This window comes from Schistocerca americana, chromosome 9, assembly GCF_021461395.2.
Source record: "Schistocerca americana isolate TAMUIC-IGC-003095 chromosome 9, iqSchAmer2.1, whole genome shotgun sequence".
Lineage (NCBI taxonomy): Eukaryota > Metazoa > Arthropoda > Insecta > Orthoptera > Acrididae > Schistocerca > Schistocerca americana.
Genome location: NC_060127.1, coordinates 53760412 through 53780891, shown reverse-complemented (window position 1 = coordinate 53780891; position 20480 = coordinate 53760412). Strand labels below are relative to the sequence as shown.

Sequence of the window (20480 nt, the reverse complement as noted above, 5' to 3'; positions counted from 1 at the left end):
GCAGCACAGAGTGCTTGTAAAGAGTATAAGAAGTATGGCAAGCAACAGTGGTTTAGCATGCACAATAAATTATTATGTACAGATACGAAATTGGGACAAAGAGTGGTTGTGTTTACAGAGGCTGCTGGCCTCAGCAGTGAGAGGTGTTGGCCCAGCAGCATCAGGCGGGAGTTGCAGCCCGCTCATCAGTCCCAGCCAGTGTCAGTGAGGAGAGGCATGTCTGACTCACTACGTCCTGAAGCAAGACCAATAAAGTTCTTTCTAAATGTTAATAGTGTTTGCCCTGAGCCCCACAGCCACTCACTCATTCCCCAGCACACAGAGCACGACTTAGCTAGCGGAAATAACATGAAAAAATTTACTGGAATTAATTTCTTAAGAATACTAACATTAATACACCTTTAAACCTCAAAATTTTCATCATAAATTGAAATGTACAGTGGCATACTGAAAAGTAATGCCTTTGATTTTATTATGTGAAACCCCTTAAAGCTTTTTAAATGAATCAGATGTTATTAAGGTTCTACATCTGTATTCTTGTCTACATATCTGCAGCCCTCTGCAGCTAGAATTGTAGCATGTAATACAGTGGTGCGTAACATAACTGTGTCAGTGCCCAAGAAACAGAATACTGTAATCGAGTTTCGAATTCGAAGAGTTTGTCAACACTTACAGCACCTTCTCCTTCAGCAGGACAATGCCAGACCACAGACAAGTGCTGTGACACCTGCACCAATCCATTATGCGGGTTCACTTGTCATCGATCATCCTCCACGCCGTCCCGCTTGGTTTCATCTGATTTTCATCTGTTTCCAAAACTTTAACACCTTCGAGGACTTTGAACAGGTGCATGCATACGCAAGGCTGTGGCTCCGTCAAAGAAGTCATCGTGTCAACAAACTGGCTCTTGTTGGGAGAAATGAGTTCATCACTGAGGTGACCACATTGAGAAATAAATGTGTAGACATGAAGAATAAAGATATAGGATACTAATAACATTTGTTTTATTTAAAAAGTTTTAAGAGTTTTCACACAAAAATTCAGCAGCATTACTTTTCAACACATCCTCGTAATTTGATTTTTATTTATTTATTTATTTTATTTTATTTATTTATTTTATTTTATTTATTTATTTTTTTTTTCTTTGCATCGCAAATTTGTTCTGTATAGAAAACTGTCTGTAATTGAAAACAGCTATTTTTGAGAACTCTTGAGTCTCAAAAGAGAATCTATTTAAGACCAAATGTGGCATCACTGGTTATTCACTTTGTTCACAACTCTGAAATGTACGACAATAATGTCTATTGTTTTAACCACAGTTTAAGTTCATTTCAGATTAGTTCAGCTGCCTCTTGGATGTGAAACACGGAACATATATGCCATTTATTTTCAGTTGCTTTAAAACATTCATGCATCTAAGAAATTTTCAATATTTTTTCTTCTGGCAACTTCTCTATGAACAATTATTTGTAAGTCAAGATGTTTTGTGAACAAATTTTTGGGTAGAAATATGGGAATAAATTGTAAGTTGGAGAACAAAACTGTAATTCTGTCTATTAAAATAATGGATCTGAAAGTTTAATACTATTATGTGTGAAGAATAACACCATCTCCTGAACAACTTATGACAATGAAAGAACAGTAACTTCTGTAATTATATATGACACATTTATTGTAAACATTATTATAAAATGCATTATTCATGTTAATTACTATAAAGGCATGGAAAATCATTTATGTTTAAAGGACTAATATCACATAGGTGTGTCATAACTGGACCTCACTTTCTGAACCACCCTTATATTATTGTAGATGAAAAACTGTTATACACCTGAACAAAAAGATGACAAAATCTATTCTGGCACAGCTTCACACACACACACACACACACACACACACACACACACACACACACACGCACGCACTCACCAGGGTAGTCACCACAGAGGAAACCGATGGCAGAGGGCAGCAAGCTGACCCACGAGTCAGGTGCCAGGTGGTACCAGTCGTTGAGGGGCGAGATGGGGTTCTCCTGCCAGGCCCGCAACCTATCCTGGAGGGTCGGCATTGCCATCCGGTGTTGCACCGTCGAGCAAATCACATCTCGGATCAACGAGAAGAAGCAGGTGTGCGTCTCCTGCATCAGCTCAGGAGCTGGCCTGGTAACACAAAAAGATTTCTCAAAATCAAAATTATACAGAACATGTTAAAACCGGTAAGAAGTAACACACAGCCACAAGCACAAAACTAAGAGACCCTACTACTATGAAAAAAAAAAAAACTCACAATAGGAGGAGTGCTGTGATTTGATGCTTGTTAATGTCAACATAAATGATAAAATAGAGGGGAAAGACAGCCGGAGTCTGCTACAGCAACGTAAACACCACCACATGGAGCTCTTGTCCGACCTTTTGACCGATTTTCCTCAGCTAATTCTGATACTATAAATGTTAGCATACAGTTCCATACACAAAAGTTATAGCTGACCCTGCATCACTATGGTGTAGAGGAGGACAAGAGAAAATACTTTTTTATCTTCATAGCCTCAGTCCATCTTCTCACTGTGCATACCAATTGATTTTGGCATAAAACCCTGTCTTACATCACAACAGCGAATATCAATAATAATAATAATAATAATAATAACACTACATGGCAAGCATCCGTATCATCTAACACAGCCACACATTGATCAAGACGCATCCAACACATGGCTAATAAAAGGCAATATATACAGTGAGACGGAAGAATTCATGATTGCAATACAGGATCAAACAATAAACACCAGATATTACAGCATGCATATTATTAAAGATCCCAATACCACAACAGATAAATGCAGACTTTGCAAACAACAAATAGAAACAGTAGATCACATCACAAGCGGATGTACAATACTAGCTAATACAGAATACCCCAGAAGACACGACAATGTAGCGAAAATAATACATCAACAATTTGCCATACAACATAAACTAATAAAACAACTCGTTCCCATATACAAGTATGCACCACAAAATGTACTGGAGAATGATGAATACAAAATGGAACAGAACCATTATAACAGATAAAACAACACCACATAACAAACCTGACATGATACTCACCAATAAAAAGAAGAAATTAACACAACTAATCGAAATATCCATACCCAATACTATAAATATACAGAAGAAAACAGGAGAAAAAATTGAAAAATACATCCAACTGGCTGAGGAAGTCAAGGACATGTGGCATCAGGATAAAGTTGACATTGTACCAATTATACTATCAACTACAGGAGTCATACCACACAATATCCACCAGTACATCAACACAATACAGCTACATCCAAACATATACATACAACTACAGAAATCTGTAATTATTGATACATGTTCAACTACCCGAAAGTTCCTAAATGCAATGTAACATATACCGCACAGTTAAAAGGAAGTCACGCTTGATCAAGGTCCGCATCACTTTCCATTTTTAACCAGACATAATGTCGCAGAAATGAAAGAAATAATAATAATAATAATGCACTTGATTCTTTATCTTGTTGGATATCAAAGTGCACAATGTTAACTACAGAGTAAAATTATGCTTCCCTCTGGGCGCTATCATCTGTTTAACAGGTTACTTCAATACCTCGAACCACTCACACGATGAATGTGTTGTTACATCTTATATGACTGACCCTGATGTCTGAATGCTTACCAATGAATTTTTATACTGTATAGCTGCAACTTCATAAAATAATAGATTTCAAGAAAAATACACAGTGCACCACAGCCAAAAACTGAATTGAAATGATGAGTAAAGAGGGAATTTACCAAAGTATGTAGGACACATACATGTAACGGCAAACAAAAGGCTGATTTCTTCTACAGAATGACTGATAATTAACTAACCCAAAAATATTCCAATAATTTTACTAAATGATATCAATAATATCTGGGATCACTGATATTAAAATCATGTACGTAACTAACATTCTATACTACTCTAAGTGACTATCAAGGGACACGGTACCATTTATTGCTATCAAATGGCGTCTGGGGCCAACAAACATTTATTTTCAATATTTACCATAAATTTAAAATTCTGTCAAAATCTACTCATTAATAGGTGTAATCTTATGCGAAAGCTTGAACACATTAAAACAAGTATTACAGTTAGGGCTGCGTGCTTCTCTGGAGGCAGCATAACTGAAGGCTCGCAAAATATGCTGACTTTATTTGTCGGTTATTTGAGAATAAAAGCACTTAGTGACTTCTAATAAAGTTTACACGTAACTTCAAACCTTTACTAAACTTTTTCTCACTGACAGCCTCCACAAAGTGATGAAAGAAACGAAGTTTATCGTTCACCACATATTCACATTTTTGTAGTAAAATGTCAGCATTGGACGTGATCTTTTCTAACTGTGGAAAATCTAGGATGGAATAATGACAATATTATGGAGAGGATAGATTGCTACTCACCATACAGAAGAGACATGGAATTGCAGAAAAATGCAACAAGAAGACTGCAACACATTTGAGCTTTCGGCCACAAGGCCTTCTTCTAAAATGGAAAACACACGCACATTCACATGAGCACAACTCCCAAACATATGACCACTGAGGCCGACATTTCAGAGCCTCAGTGGCCAGACAGTAAGTTGTGCTTGTGTGAATCTGGGCGTGTGTTTTCTCCTTTAGAAGAATGGCTTAAGACTGAAAGCTGAAGGTGTAGCAGTCTTTTCCTCATGCCTGACTACAACGCAACGCCTCCTCCGCATGGTGAGCAACAATCTATCGTTTCCACAAAGCTGTCATTACAGAGATAATGTTTTAATTTATTACTTCTTTGCTACCAATTCTATATGCAACATAGTTTGCAGACAGTATCCACAAATACCCTGACTGTACTTGCAAAATTATTTCATTGTCCAACACGTAGTGCACAAGATATTACTTCATAAACATTGAGATGCATGAAAAACTAGCTTTTGGTTAAAATGTTGCACAATAATAAAACTTGAGCATAAAGCATGATGTTTCAGTATATTGTTTATTTTTAATAATTAGTTCATCTTATACCTCAACTCTAAGATGCCTATTTCCATTAAACCTAATGCTAATGTGACTGAATATCTCAAAAATACATAGTTAGGGTGTGACTGCCCTAGCGCTGTCAATGATGGAACAGGGGTGACATGTAAATAACTGAAAATGAACAAAATTAGAGGAAAATCCAAGGTTTCAGGTTTTTCATTGATTTGTGAGAATTCTGACGAGGTATAACCACTATGGGCAGTTGTGACAATTGGAAGGAATGACATACAAAGCATTACTCTAGAATACAGGTACAAATTTCTAGTCCGAAAATGAATTTCATATGCAAGCCACTTCATCTCTGTGTATCTGTGGAACCAACATCCATTTGAAACCGATCACTGCAGTCAAATGTTGGTCTACCTCTACAACCCCCCCTCCTACACACACACGCATTTGCATTTAACTGATAATTCCTTGATGTGTCAAGAAGTGTCTTATCAACTGATCCCTTCATTTAGTAAACGTATCTGAAGGTATTTTCTCCTTGACTCAATTCAATATATTTCCATTAGTTATCTGTATGACACATCCGATTTTCAGGATTCTTCTCTAGCACCACATTTCAAAAGTTTGTACTCTCATCTTGTCTCTTGTACTCTCACCTTGTCTCTACTTTTTAACACACAAGTTTCAGTGCCTATCTGCAAGACAATATTAATTCACTTCAATCGACCTTCCAACTCCTTTGCTGTCTCTGATAGAATTAAAATGTTATTGGCAAACTTCAAGTGTTTACTTCTGCCCTGACCACCTAGAAAAAAAGACATCTATAAAACTGTTAGGCTGTGGTGTGGGTGTAAGAGCAGGGGGAAGGGAGTGCATACATAAGTTGTGCTCTCTAGCTCAGTTTGCCGAAGTTCCCAGTTTGAGGCCCAGTCCGGCCCACACTCTTATTCTGCCAGTGAGTTTCAAATTAGTGCATATTCTGCTGCAGAGTGAAATATTTATTCCAGGTACTCACTTTATGTCAGAAGAATCTTCCAGGTCGACAGGCAGGTTCATCATGTCGATGCCGTCAAGGTCCTGCAGGGTGGCGATGTTGTAGGCCTTTCGGACGTGTACGAGGCGCGGCTGGTACGGCTGCTTCTGCTGCTTATGCTCTGGTCGCTGCTGTTGCTTCTGCTGTTCCTGCCTCTGCAGCTGCTTCTGCTGCTGTTGCTGCTGCAGCAATGACGAGCTGTGCCGGTCCAGCACTATCGTGGCCGAGCCGTCCTGCTTGGTGGTCCACGCCTCACCCGGCTCCAGCTTTATCATCTGCACCTGCTGGTGCACTGTCTCTGCTGGCTCCATCTTCACCTGCACCTGTTGCTGCTGCTGTTGCTGTTGTTGTTGTTGCTGTTGCTGTTGCTGCTGCTGCTGACTACTACGGTTGTTCGGATGCGATTGCGATTGCACTGCTTTCCCGGCACCTCGAGGTGAAGACCTGCAGAAAAATCCTCTTTGGAACACAAACAGCTGAAACATATCTTTAAGAACTATGGGCATCCCAATTATAGATTTGGAACAATACTTACAAAGAGCAGTGGGACTGACTTTTTGCACCATCTATACCAGGCTGTTCCAACCGAGCTCCAGGGAGCCGGAGCGCTCCGGAGCGCTCACTGCGGCAGCTCGGAGCCCGCCTGGAGCGGGAAAGCGAACTCACTGCCCCCTGGCCGCATGCAGCCATAATGATCCGTGCTCAATGACAGCTATGACTAGCCGCGGGAGCTCTGTACCTCTATTGGAGGATACCTTTCTATTCATTGAGAGGGATGGTCGACCGCAGTGTTTTGTATGTCATAAAGTATTTAATTCTGCGAAGAGGTACAATATACAGAATTAAATACAGTCAGGTAGAAGGCGTTGCACGCAGAGAACTGGTAGCCAGGCTTAAGAACGACATACCAGTAGACGTATGTTTAAAAACGGATTCGTAATACGGAGGGTATCAAAACATGCAACATAGTTCGTGTTCTGTAATGCACCAAGAGGCACTGTGTGCTGAAACAGTAGAGCTAGGTGGCATAATGAAAGATGTCGTGAACTGTGCGTCGTCAAAGGATTCCTGAAAGATGTGGAAGCGGAGTATGGGGATATATCTTACCACAGTACAGTTCGTTGGCTGAGTCGGAGAAAAGTTCTTGATGTTTTCTTTGCCATTAGTGAGGAAATACCCATTTTCTCGAAATGAAAGGGGAAGAAATGCGTTGTCTGAAAGATATAAAATGGATATCAGACCTGGCGTTCCTAGCTGACATAACTATGCATCTGAATAATTTAAATCTGTCATTGCAGGGCAAAGGGCAGCTAATCGTTGACATGCACGACCAGATCAAAGTGTTCATGGAAAAGTTACGTTTATTTGAGAGACAGATGAGTAATGGACATCTAACGTTCTTCAATCATCTTGCTTCTTTAAAACTACCTGATGGTACTACTTTCAGCGATTACCAAGCAAAGCAGCTCATCACGTCGTTTGAAACACGATTCCGAGACCTCACTAGTTTGGAAATGGAACTTAAGGTATTCAGCACTCCTTTTTCAGTTTCCATCGATGACTTGTCTTCGTCGCTTCAATTGGAGATTATTGATTTGCAAAATTCAACTTTGTTGAAAGAGAGGTACTACATCACGTTGTATTTGTCACGATGGTAGTTTTCATTACAGAAAAAATATTTCCCAAACTTCACAACAATGCCGCTCAGATCACGTGCATGTTTGGATTTACGTTTTGATGTGAGCAGCTTTTCTGAGCAATGAAAACAGTTATAAAGTAAGGAACGATCGCTTCTTCAGGATGCAACAATGAAGGCCATCCTCCGCATTAACGCTGCGAACACTTTGACGCCTGATATTTCCGATCTTGCAATGAAAAGAAAATTTCAAACTACAGAGGCCAAATAAATTTAGTATGCAATTTCTTGTAAAACATTTGTTTCTTATTTATTTCCTGAAGATCGTATTTCCTAGTGTAGCACGTCACCACGTCTTAGCAGCTAAGAGTGTGAGGTTTTCGATCTTGTAAGACGCAGCTGGCACATCAAAACCCTTGCCTTGCCGCCTGCCTCAGCCAGCCGTGCCACGTGCCGGCCCACTTGACTGGTCACAGCGAGCGACGCGGCTCCCTGGAGCAGGGAGCGCTCCGCGGCTCACAGCGGAGCCCATGAGCTGGAACAGCCTGAACTATACTATAATGTAGGTTAAGATCAAATGTATCACACCCTGCAGGCATTCATTCTGGTGGGTCATCGATTGCAAGTATTCGACAAAAAAATAAATTTGGAATTTTCTGTGATGCTCAATAGGGTAAAAAAAATTATACATTCTAAATGTGTTGCATGGTGTAATGGATAGGATACAGACTTCTCATGCAGAAAGTCATGGGATTGAATTTCATCAAGTACTTTAAATCCTTTCCTTTTTTGAATTTTTATTAAAATTATTTCAACATTATTTTTACTCAATCAACATGTTTAAATATAATTTTTAATTTTTATTCCTTCATCACATCCTTTTAATCATCATATCAAATTCTTCATTTGCTCTCATTTTTCTTCGTATCACCTTTTTTCCACTTGAAATCTTTGTTCATGTGATTTTAATTAATTTTCTGCATTAACTTCAATTTAACTTCTTTTGTTTCACCATCATATTTTTTGTCCATGTTATCGCATTCATTATTTCTATTTCCCATATTCTCTAACTTCATTTTCCATACTCCTCCTTTCATTTTAATCTTCATCTGCGTTATTCTGCTCATAGGGCAATATGAATTTACACTGTTTTAAACGTTTGTATGATTACCATTTTAAAAATGCACATCTTGTAACAAAAAATACATTTTTTATTTCAATGCAAGGCCAATATAAACAAAAAATCTTTTGATCTTTTGTTTATCAACTGATACACAGGCAGTTTCAAATAATTAAATATAATAATAGATAAATATAATTAAATTCACACTCATAAAAATTCTGAGTGGAAAAGGAAGAATACAAATGAAGTTTATACAATGATTAAAATGATGTGACAAAAGCATAGCAATAAAAAAAATTACATTTAAACCATTAACTGAATAAAAATGATAAAAGTCATTTCAATAAAGATTTAAAAATAAAAAAATTAAAGAACCTGACCAGTTTCAAACCCACAACCTTATGAAAGTGGAGGTATCACCCTATCCACTACACCACGTAACCACTCTGTAATATACAGGGTGTACATAAAGGACGGGAACACTTTCAATTATTTATTGCACAAGAACCAAACACTGTACTGATATCATACATACGTCATTTTCAAGAGAGACCCTGAAAGTTTTTTTTTCATGTATACTGCCACAGCATAGTTTCGTAATTTGCCAATAGTCAGTGCTAGTCGCAAACATGGTGATTCAGGTGTGGAGCGAGCTTTTTGTGTGTTGAAGTTTGACAAAAACAAGTGTGCTACAGCTGTTCAACAGATGTTTAGCACAAAGTGCAGTAAGAAGCCACCAACAAGGATGGCCATTTACCACTGGCAAAACAAATTCGTTATGACAGGTTGCTTGTGCCCGGCAAAGAGAAGTGGACATGCCCGGCAAAGAGAAACGGACGTCCCAGTGTGAGAGAAGTGAATGTGGAGCACGTACGAGACACACTTATAAGCAGTCCAAAGAAATAGGTGTGTCGTGCATCCAGTGAACTCAAAATGGCTCCAATGACACTGTGGAAAGTCCTGCAATAGAAGCTGTCTATGAAACCATTCAAATTGGAACTAGTGCAGAAGCTCAATGACGATAAAAAAGACAAGCGTTTTGAGTTTTGTTCGCAGTTGCAACAACTGAATGAGGATAGGGATGGCATTGTTGATCACTTAATTTTTAGCGACGAAGCCACTTTTCACACTAATGGGAAAGTGAACAGGCATAACTGCTGAATCTGGGGTACTGATCATCCACACAAATGCATTGAATTTGAGTGTGATTCTCCAAAGGTCAATGTTTTTTGTGCCTCGTCACATCAAAAACTATACGGGCCATTCTTCTTCACCGAGAGCACTGTCACTGGATATACCTACTTGGACATGGTACAGCAACGGCTGATGTCTCAAATGCAATTTGACTCTCTGTTCATCTTTCAACAGGATGGGGCTCCACACCATTTTCTTCATGAAGTTCGGGGGTACCTGATGATTGCATTGATGGATTGGGTGTGTTACAGAAGGGGACAACTATTTCATGAAATGGCCTCCCTGATAACCAGATGTCACTCTGTGTGACTTTTTTCTGTGGGTACACATTAAAGATCCGGTGTATGTACCACCTGTACCACATGATGTAGCAGAGCTTCGGGAGAGAATACGGGAAGCACTGCGACAGTCGATGACGCCATACTGGGACGGGTATGGCAAGAATTTGATTACCATATTGACATCTGCCAGGTCACTCATGGTTCGCGTATCGAATGTTTGTAAAAAAATCTTTCAGAGTTATTCTTCACAATGCAATATGTATGACATGATGGCCCAGTGGGGTAAATGGCCGCAGGGTGTGAGACCTGGGACCTTAGCCTGCATCACCGTACAGATGGTTACAAAAACTCAATCACACAGCTGGGCACCTCTCCTTAGTATCAATAACAGCATCAAATATTTTAAAGAGAGAATCGCAGGAATGCTAGAAGGCAACCTACAGGAAGATCTGTTTGTGTTCCAACATGTGAAGCAATAGTGACATTATGAATTATCTTGCAGGACAGATTGGAGAAATGCAAAGTTACACTTATAGCATTTGTAGATTTAGAGAAAGTTTTGGGCAATGTCAACATGAGTGTACTCTCTAAAAGCCTGAAGGATGCTGACTTGAAGCACAGGGAGTAAAAGTTTATCTGCAACAGACATCAATCTGCAGTTATAAGAACTGAAGGGCACTAGTTGAGAAGGGATGAGACAGGGCTGTACCCTATACCCACGTTATTCAATGTGTACATTGAGCAATCACTAAACGAATCCAAAGAGTAATGTGGAAATGGAAATAAAGCACAGAGAGAAGAAATAAAAACTTTGAGGTTTGCCTATAACATTGTCATTCTGTCAGAGACTGCTAAGGACTTGAAAGAGCAACTGAAGGGAATGAAGAGTGTCTTGAAAACAGATTATAACATGATCAACAACAAAAGTAATACATATGCCATGGAATGTAGGTGAATTAGAACAGGCAATGCTGAGGGAATTAAATTAGGATATAAGACGCTAAAATGTGTGAATGTGTTTTGCTATATAATCTTTCATAACGGTATTCATCTGGTGTGTAGCCCTGTACAGTAGTGAAACTTGGATCATAAACAATTCAGACAAGAAGAGAATTAAACGTTAGAAATGTTGTGAAACAGAAGATTAGGTGAGTAGATCACATAAATAATGAAGAGATACTGAATCAAATGGGAGAAAAATAAATTTGTAACACAACATGACTAAAAGAAAGGATTAGTTGACAGGACACATACTGAATACTGCATACTGATACTGATATCATTTAGATCAGAACAAAATGATTAATACTTTCTGATATCTATATCTATATACATACTGGGACACCCCTGATAAGAGTACTCTACAAAATAAGGGAACTTGAAGAATTTTTAACACTGATGTCACAACTATTTTGTCATTCTACTTTACAAGTGCTAATCTCTGTTGGAAAATAACAGTAACAGTCATAAACAAAATACTAGAAGGATAAATGGCTTACACTATTTTTTACCCAGCATTAGTGTGGCACAAAAGAGAGAACATATATAAATGAAAATAATAAATCTTTTAAAAAGTATAATATACCTGGATGGATAAAAGATCTACTCAACCAGCCAGCAGTAGGAGAAAACACATATAAAAGTGAAGGAAATCTGCAAAGGTTTCAGAGACAGTGGCTCCTTCTTCTGACAGAAGGGTCGAAGAAAAAGGAAAAGGGATGAAGGAAAAGGACTGGCGAGGGTTAAGAAATGGAGAGGGTTATTGAACATCCACTCAGAACCTTTGGTCAGGTGACACTTACCAGATGAAATGAGAAGGAAATAAGGAATTGTTGGGGATTGCACCAGACAAGATTTGAAAACCTGAGAACTTAAAGGTGGAAGAAATTGTCATAAGCAAGACAGGGATTACTGACAAAACATTGTGCACGTACTAATAAGAATGGAAAGTTAAGTGGTAGAAAGGTGGAGGTGGGGATAGATGGGGGGACTAGACAAGTCAGAAAATAAAAGATACATAAAACTAAAAGGGAGTAGAGAAAGGAATTTCTTCTGAGAAGAAATGCTAAGACCGAAGAAGTTAACATACATTACGGCCAGGTGGGTAGAGAGAACCAAAGACATATTGTAAAGACAGTACAGTCCATAAAACTTTATCCCACTCAAATCACACATTCCCACATTTTACCTTCTTCTTATGATCCACAAACCCAACCACCCTGGCGATCCCACAGTTGCTGGCTTCAAAGCAAGGCACCCATTGAATGTATGTCTACTTTAGTTGATCAACACCTACAACCTATAGTACGACAACTACCTGCTTGTATCAGAGACACCAAATACTTCCTAGATCATCTTAAATCTGTGCCCATCCCACTCCCACCACACACCTTGCTTGTCGCCATTAGTGCCACCTCCCTCTATACCAACACACCCATGTACATGGTCTGCCTGCTGCTTAATATATCTCAACCAGTGTGCACCTGATTCCAAACCTACTTTACTTGAAGGTTTTCCTGGGATCCATAACGCTTCACTCCCTGATTTGGTTTAGATACATTGATGAAAATTTTTGGAATCTCTAAACACTTTCTCCCAGTTAAATTTCACACAGTCCTGTTCCGACTCCCAAGGTACTTTCCTTTATGTTGAACTCACCCTCACCAAGGGTCTGCTACACACTTCAATTCCCATTAAACCTGCAAACAAACCACAATACCTACGTTCTGACATCTGACATCTTCTCCACGCCACACTTTCCCTGGCATACAGCCCTAGAATTCAAAGTAAATGTATTTGTTAAGAAGCAAACTCTTTACAGCTCTACACCATCACTCTCACTTGAGCCTAATTCAAAAGCAGATGTCTCAGCTATCACAGTCTATCCTGGTATTGCTGATCCCTTGAAAAAACAATATAGGAATACACCACTAGTCACTCAGTACTATCCTGGTCTTGAATGTATTAATCAGCTACTTCAGCACGACCATGATTTCTTACAATCATGCCCTGAAATGATGTCCTTTTTGTTTGACAATTTGCCCACCACACCTATGATACCTTTTAGCCCCCCCTCCTCCCCCCGCCCCCAATCTCCTCAATATTTTTGTCAGCCCCTATGCTCCTTCTCATTCATTTCCCTGCTCTTTGGCTCCTACCCTTGTGACCATCCTCACTGTAAGACTTGCCCTATGCACTGTCCTACCACCACATATACCAGCCCTGTAACTGTCAAAACACATATTATCAAAAGGAGAGCCAATCATGAATTGACACATCATATAGCAGTTGTTATGTAAACACTGTTCGGCTTTCTACACTGGTGTGACCGTCACCAAGCTATCAGTTAGGATGAGTAACGATAGACACAGGGTGCATATCGGCAACGCACAAGATCCTGTTGTAGAGTATGCTGTACAACATGACAATTGTGACCTCAGTTCCTATTTCTCTACACATGCCATACGAATAGTTACCCCAGACACCAGTTTCTCAACAGTCTGCAGGTGGGAACTGGTGTTACAGCATGTCCTTGTTTCTAAGTACCCACCTGGCATTAATTTACGTTAAATTCTTTAGTCTCATAATTCTTCTCAGTAACTATTCCTTTCTTCACTACCTTTAAGTTAAGGTAACAGAACCACATTGTCACAATTCTACGCCCGATCCAGAGACATGTAAGTTCATCATTTAGGTAACGAACATCAATACTCCAATGGGAAGTCTTGTTGGAGTTGGAATCCTCAGATTCAACAGTCCATTGTGTAAATAACTGCAACTGCAACATATCAAGGTAAGAGGTACCTGTCACAGTCTTCTCGCAGAAGAAAAACGGCGCATACAGCTTCATCTGTGACACTGCACAGAAAACATATCTGTTTGGAATCTCATTCATATGCCTGATTTCATGAGGACTTTTAGTGACCCAGAACCTCACATTGTGGCGATTAACATTTCAAGATAAATGGAAGGTTGGTTTATTGCTCAATATCAGCTTGGAGGCACAATGTTGTGGTGAAAAACTGAAGGCACTGCACATAATCTTCTAATTTTATTTGTTGCATGAGCTACAGACGGTAGTTTGAAATGTAACGGCTGTTGCAAAATCTTCCATGTGGTTTGCTGCAATAGTCCACATTTGTGGTTTGCACAGACCACTGATATTTTTGGACTGCATATGAAAATTTCCCTTACCATCTCCATAGTTGGACCTGGCACAGTTGGTCGACTGGTACTTTTCTGTTTACAGAGACAACCAGGATTTCCAAATTACTAATGGTAGTTCCTTTCCATAATTCCTTCTGAATGCACACTGCACTCTTGTATCAGACAAAAACCTCGCATATTCCACACAAAAACTCTTTTCTCGCTTTGTCGCCATTTTGTCAAGGCAGTGCATGCTTAATGCCAACTGGTGGGCAAAATACAAACTTGGTGAGTTTACAGCTCTATTCATGCATCAGTCATAATGGTACAAATAATACTTTGGAAAATATAGAACTTTCAAAACAAATGAATGATTTATAGTAGCTCTGTATAATGGAGTGTGGCTCAATGCAATTATGTTCAGAGTTATTCTGAGTAATTAACTACCGGATGACTTTACATTAGAAAATGTGCTGGAAATTTGTTCAGATGATGTTTCAAAAGTCCCTGGACATCGGAGAACCAATGGTGCTGGGCCAAGCCAGCAGCAACAGACCAAAACCAGAAGGATACTATATTCACAGAGTATATTTACAGACTATACTCTCTCCACGTAATGATTTGGTATTAAAAAGTAGTGACAATACTTTAGTTAGGTAGGTAAACATGTTGACCTGACATCAGCTGGCACCAGATTTTGATCAATAAAGTAGAGTTATATGAAGACTTGGGTTGTCTTATTGCAGTTTGGAGTAGACTGTTAGCCTAAGAGTTCTAATTGATTTTGGTTGCTGTGAGGCAAATTCTGTTACAAGAGTTATGTCTGATGTTGTGTTATAGTTGGAAGTACACTGTTTTTAGCCAGCACACAGGTAAAAAGTTAGTTGAACAGTGATTTGTTTAAACATATTCTCATACACTGAAGTGAAATCCTTGGTGACAAGTCATTTCTTTGTAGCATAACTTCATGTCTTTGAGGAGGAGAGCTCAAACATGTATAACAAGGAGTGTTAACAATATTAAGTATCATCTTGACTTTTTCTACTTTAAAGACACAGTTGAGTGTTTTATGTACTGAAAAATTTTATTATTGGTTTTAGCTTATAGAGGACAAAGTAAAGCGTATTAAAAAAAAAAAAAATTAAAAAAAAAAAAACACGATAGTTCTTAGGCAAACTACTCTTTTTGGCAACAATGAACAAGAGGTCCCTTTTTGCTTTTCACCTCACATTTGTAGTTAACGAAAAGGGTGCATTTAGGATGAATTATATAGTTTGCAACAACATGCTAGAAGAAAAAATAATTCTGATGTAGACTGTCTGTCCATTTCTAGATTTCAGAACGGAGTTCTGTGACACACAAGCTGTGCAAGATATTGCACAGTCCTGTTGGTAGATACCATCGTGCCGAGCAAAAAGCCAACTGCATGTAGGGGTGAACACAGCCCCAAAGATAGACGCATACTTGTGCTGATCCAAAACACTTTCCAGAATGAGAGATCACCCAGGGAATGACACGAAAATATTTCCCAGATTATAATGCTCTCTCCTCTCGCCTGGACCCTTCCGACAATTGCTACACGCCAATGGCCATAGGTTCAATGGGTCACAAAATGTGATTAATCTAAAAATGTGATGTCCAGTTGTGGTACTGGTGTGCAAATTCCAGCCTTTGTAGCCGACGAACAGGCGCCTGCCGCAGAGGCTCACACGCAGCAACAATTGGTGAACTGTCACTGAGGGAACACTGCTGGTAGCCCCTTGATTCATCTGTGCAGTTAGTTACTCAATGGTTGCACGTAAATTTGCCCATACACACATCTCCATAGCTGTAATTCCCCCTGTTCTCTATGGCCTGTAGTCCACCACAACTGCCTCAGCCCTAATTTTGGATAGCACCACTTTGTCATATACAGTATATTTTAACCACCGTAGCACGAGAACAGTCTACAAATTTAACCATTTCCAAAATGCTTCCACATTTGACCCAAAGGCCTATCTTCATGCTATTTTGGACATCATATAAATTGCTCCATTTCCACATTAGGACAACAACTGCACTATTTTCCACATTCGCCCCTCCCCCACTTTGTATACCCTCCACTGCCAACTGCTATCTGTGAGTGGTTATTGCATGTAGTTGTCGAACACAGGTGCTGCTCACATTAATGTGACTTGACTGTGTATTTATCACCTACTGGCTTCTTTTTGTCACTTAATTTCAAACAAAAAGTGCGTGGACAGCAACATGCAACACCTCATGAAACGTGAATTCTTACAAAACCACAGCTTTGAGGTATCAACATCAGACTGCAAAAAGTTACCAGAATTGGTTAAATTGCATGCAAAAGTGTGCAAATTTTAAGTAAGCACAATTTCAGAAAATAAATTAAACTGTAGCAAATTTTTTGAAAAAACTCAAAAAGACAGTCATCTTAATCGGCCTTTGCTCTCTGCCCTCTCTTATTCTTGTTAGAACAAGCAACCACTCAAAAAAAGACAGTTTCACGATGTATGAGCGAGTTTGGGTGTGGTTGTGGTAGTATGTATTCCAGCTTGAAAAATTGCAGGAACTACGCAGATAGCAATGTCTCTGTGCTCGAGATGTTAGGACAATTTAGAGAGGACAACTTTACTTTAACACTTACCCAACGCTGTTAGTCCGCCGTACTTTTGCCCTGGGGGATGGTTCTGTGTCTTCGATAGGTTCTGTCTTAATTTCTGGTAGCACCATAAGTTCTTCTTTAACAGACATTGGCAAAAGGCCTGTCTTATCGTCGACAGCATCTTCCGATTCAGATTCAGTTTCATCCCCACTTTCTGAGCTCTCTGAACTGTTGGCTCCAGCATTGGTTACCTGGATAACACAATAAATTGATTAATGAAATGTCAGGCAATGAATAGCTCTTTCATGTTTGATGTGTCACAGACTGCAAACTGTGCAAAACACACACACACACACAAAGCTGCAACCGGACTGGCTGCCTCATCAGCCCTTATCATAATCTGCATGGCAGATGCGATCTGAAACCGGCTCACCTCCCTGAATCCCAAAAGCAGCATATTAACATGCTAAGCTATCTGAGTGTGTATTATAAACATATATTCATCAAGTATAACAACTGTTTCATCAGTACTCAGCAAAAATAGTGAGTTTTACCGAATGACTTTCAAAATGAAAGGAAGAAATATCAAAGTTTTAATAATTTATTACTTTCAAGATCAATAAAGGTGGATAACAACCTTGAAGTGGATAAGGATGGAAAGCTAAATACAGTAACTGATTAATTTCCCATGGCTGGAGTTCACAGTTGTGTATAGCTTTTTAAAACAAACTTAGATGTGGATGTGGAGGAGAATGGGGACAATAAGCTGGATGGAAAGAGTGAGTAATGAAAGAGTATTGGAAAGGGTTGGTGAGAGAAGATGTCTGCTGAAGGTTGTAAGAGAAAGGTGTGCTCCCTGCCGCCGTTGGATAAGCAGCTGCAGCAGCAAGTCGTATACTCCTAGCTCACTCATTTGTTACATAGTTTAATTCTTAATTTCTTTGCGTGTTTTTGGTACTTGCATTGTTTAATTCATAAATTTCGAGCGTATTATAGTATTTGAGAGTTGTAGCATCGCGTTTTAGTACCTGAATAGTGTAAATTCGCGTAGTCGTTTGTCTACTGTTTTGTTTTGAACGGCCAGTGTCGGTTGGTCGCAGTCAGTGTGCTCCCTGCCGCCGTTGGATAAGCAGCTGAGCAGCAAGTCGTATACTCCTAGCTCACTCATTTGTTACACAGTTTAACTCTTAATTTCTTTGCGTGTTTTTGGTTCTTGCATTGTTTAATTCATAAATTTCGGGCATATTATAGTATTGAGAGTGTAGCATCGTGTTTTAGTACCTGAATAGTGTAATTTCGCTTAGTCTCCTTCCGCCGCCGAGCAGTGTCAGCAGTGCGCAAGTAGCAGCATTACTGCATTTACTAGGCAATCTTGTATTTTAATAACCGCTTAAATTTTGTCGATTTGTTTGCGCTCTCTGTAGATTAGTTCAGACGTTCTTAGCAAAACAGTTTTTAGCATGGATAGGGACTGCAACTGCTGTGTTCGGATGCAGGCTGAGTTGGCATCCCTTCGCTCCCAGCTTCAGGCAGTGTTGGCTTCGGTCACACAGCTTGAGGCTGTTGCCAATGGGCATCACTGTGGGGGTCGGGATGGGGGTTTGTCGGGGACGGCCAGCTCGTCCCACGCATCCCCTGATCGGACTACGACTGTGGTTGCCCGGGATACTGCCCGCATTGAGGCTGATCCCTCACCTGTGGTAGAGTGGGAGGTCGTTTCAAGGTGTGGCAGGGGGCGAAAGACATTCCGGAGGGCTGAACGGAAAGCCTCTCCAGTTTGTCTGACGAACCGGTTTCAGGCTCTGTCTCAGGCTGATACTGATCTTCGGCCTGACATGGCTGCTTGTCCTGTTCCAGAGGTTGCCCCTCAGTCTGCAAGATCCGGGCAGTCGCAGAGGGTGGGCTTACTGGTAGTTGGGAGCTCCAACGTCAGGCGCGTAATGGGGCCCCTTAGGGAAATGGCAGCAAGAGAGGGGAAGAAAACCAATGTGCACTCCGTGTGCATACCGGGGGGAGTCATTCCAGATGTGGAAAGTGTCCTTCCGGATGCCATGAAGGGTACAGGGTGCACCCATCTGCAGGTGGTCGCTCATGTCGGCACCAATGATGTGTGTCGCTATGGATCGGAGGAAATCCTCTCTGGCTTCCGGCGGCTATCTGATTTGGTGAAGACTGCCAGTCTCGCTAGCGGGATGAAAGCAGAGCTCACCATCTGCAGCATCATCGACAGGACTGACTGCGGACCTTTGGTACAGAGCCGAGTGGAGGGTCTGAATCAGAGGCTGAGACGGTTCTGCGACCGTGTGGGCTGCAGATTCCTCGACTTGCGCCATAGGGTGGTGGGGTTTCGGGTTCCGCTGGATAGGTCAGGAGTCCACTACACGCAACAAGCGGCTACACGGGTAGCAGGGGTTGTGTGGCGTGGGCTGGGCGGTTTTTTAGGTTAGATGGCCTTGGGCAAGTACAGAAAGGGCAACAGCCTCAACGGGTGCGGGGCAAAGTCAGGACATGCGGGGACCAAGCAGCAATCGGTATTGTAATTGTCAACTGTCGAAGCTGCGTTGGTAAAGTACCGGAACTTCAAGCGCTGATAGAAAGCACCGAAGCTGAAATCGTTATAGGTACAGAAAGCTGGCTTAAGCCAGAGATAAATTCTGCCGAAATTTTTACAAAGGTACACACGGTGTTTAGAAAGGATAGATTGCATGCAACCGGTGGTGGAGTGTTCATCGCTGTTAGTAGTAGTTTATCCTGTAGTGAAGTAGAAGTGGATAGTTCCTGTGAATTATTATGGGTGGAGGTTACACTAAACAACCGAACTAGGTTAATAATTGGCTCCTTTTACCGACCTCCCGACTCAGCAGCATTAGTGGCAGAACAACTGAGAGAAAATTTGGAATACATTTCACATAAATTTTCTCAGCATGTTATAGTCTTAGGTGGAGATTTCAATTTACCAGATATAGACTGGGACACTCAGATGTTTAGGACGGGTGGTAGGGACAGAGCATCGAGTGACATTATACTGAGTGCACTATCCGAAAATTACCTCGAGCAATTAAACAGAGAACCGACTCGTGGAGATAACATCTTGGACCTACTGATAACAAACAGACCCGAACTTTTCGAATCTGTATGTACAGAACAGGGAATCAGTGATCATAAGGCCGTTGCAGCATCCCTGAATATGGAAGTTAATAGGAATATAAAAAAAGGGAGGAAGGTTTATCTGTTTAGCAAGAGTAATAGAAGGCAGATTTCAGACTACCTAACAGATCAAAACGAAAATTTCTGTTCCGACACTGACAATGTTGAGTGTTTATGGAAAAAGTTCAAGGCAATCGTAAAATGCGTTTTAGACAGGTACGTGCCGAGTAAAACTGTGAGGAACGGGAAAAACCCACCGTGGTACAACAACAAAGTTAGGAAACT

General features: G+C 40.3%; 1 protein-coding gene across 1 annotated transcript in view; it reads right to left on the bottom strand.

The window, feature by feature from the left end:
• The window catches only part of LOC124551334 (nuclear factor related to kappa-B-binding protein), a 195438-nt gene that overhangs the window by 146404 nt on the left and 28554 nt on the right, over positions 1 to 20480 (bottom strand). Inside the window, exons 7-9 of the mRNA XM_047126355.1 lie at positions 17091 to 17299; positions 6046 to 6507; positions 1930 to 2159 (exon numbers count right to left, since the gene is read on the bottom strand). Coding sequence (XP_046982311.1) covers positions 1930 to 2159; positions 6046 to 6507; positions 17091 to 17299 — 901 coding nt within the window. The remainder of the gene's footprint in view (positions 1 to 1929; positions 2160 to 6045; positions 6508 to 17090; positions 17300 to 20480) is intronic.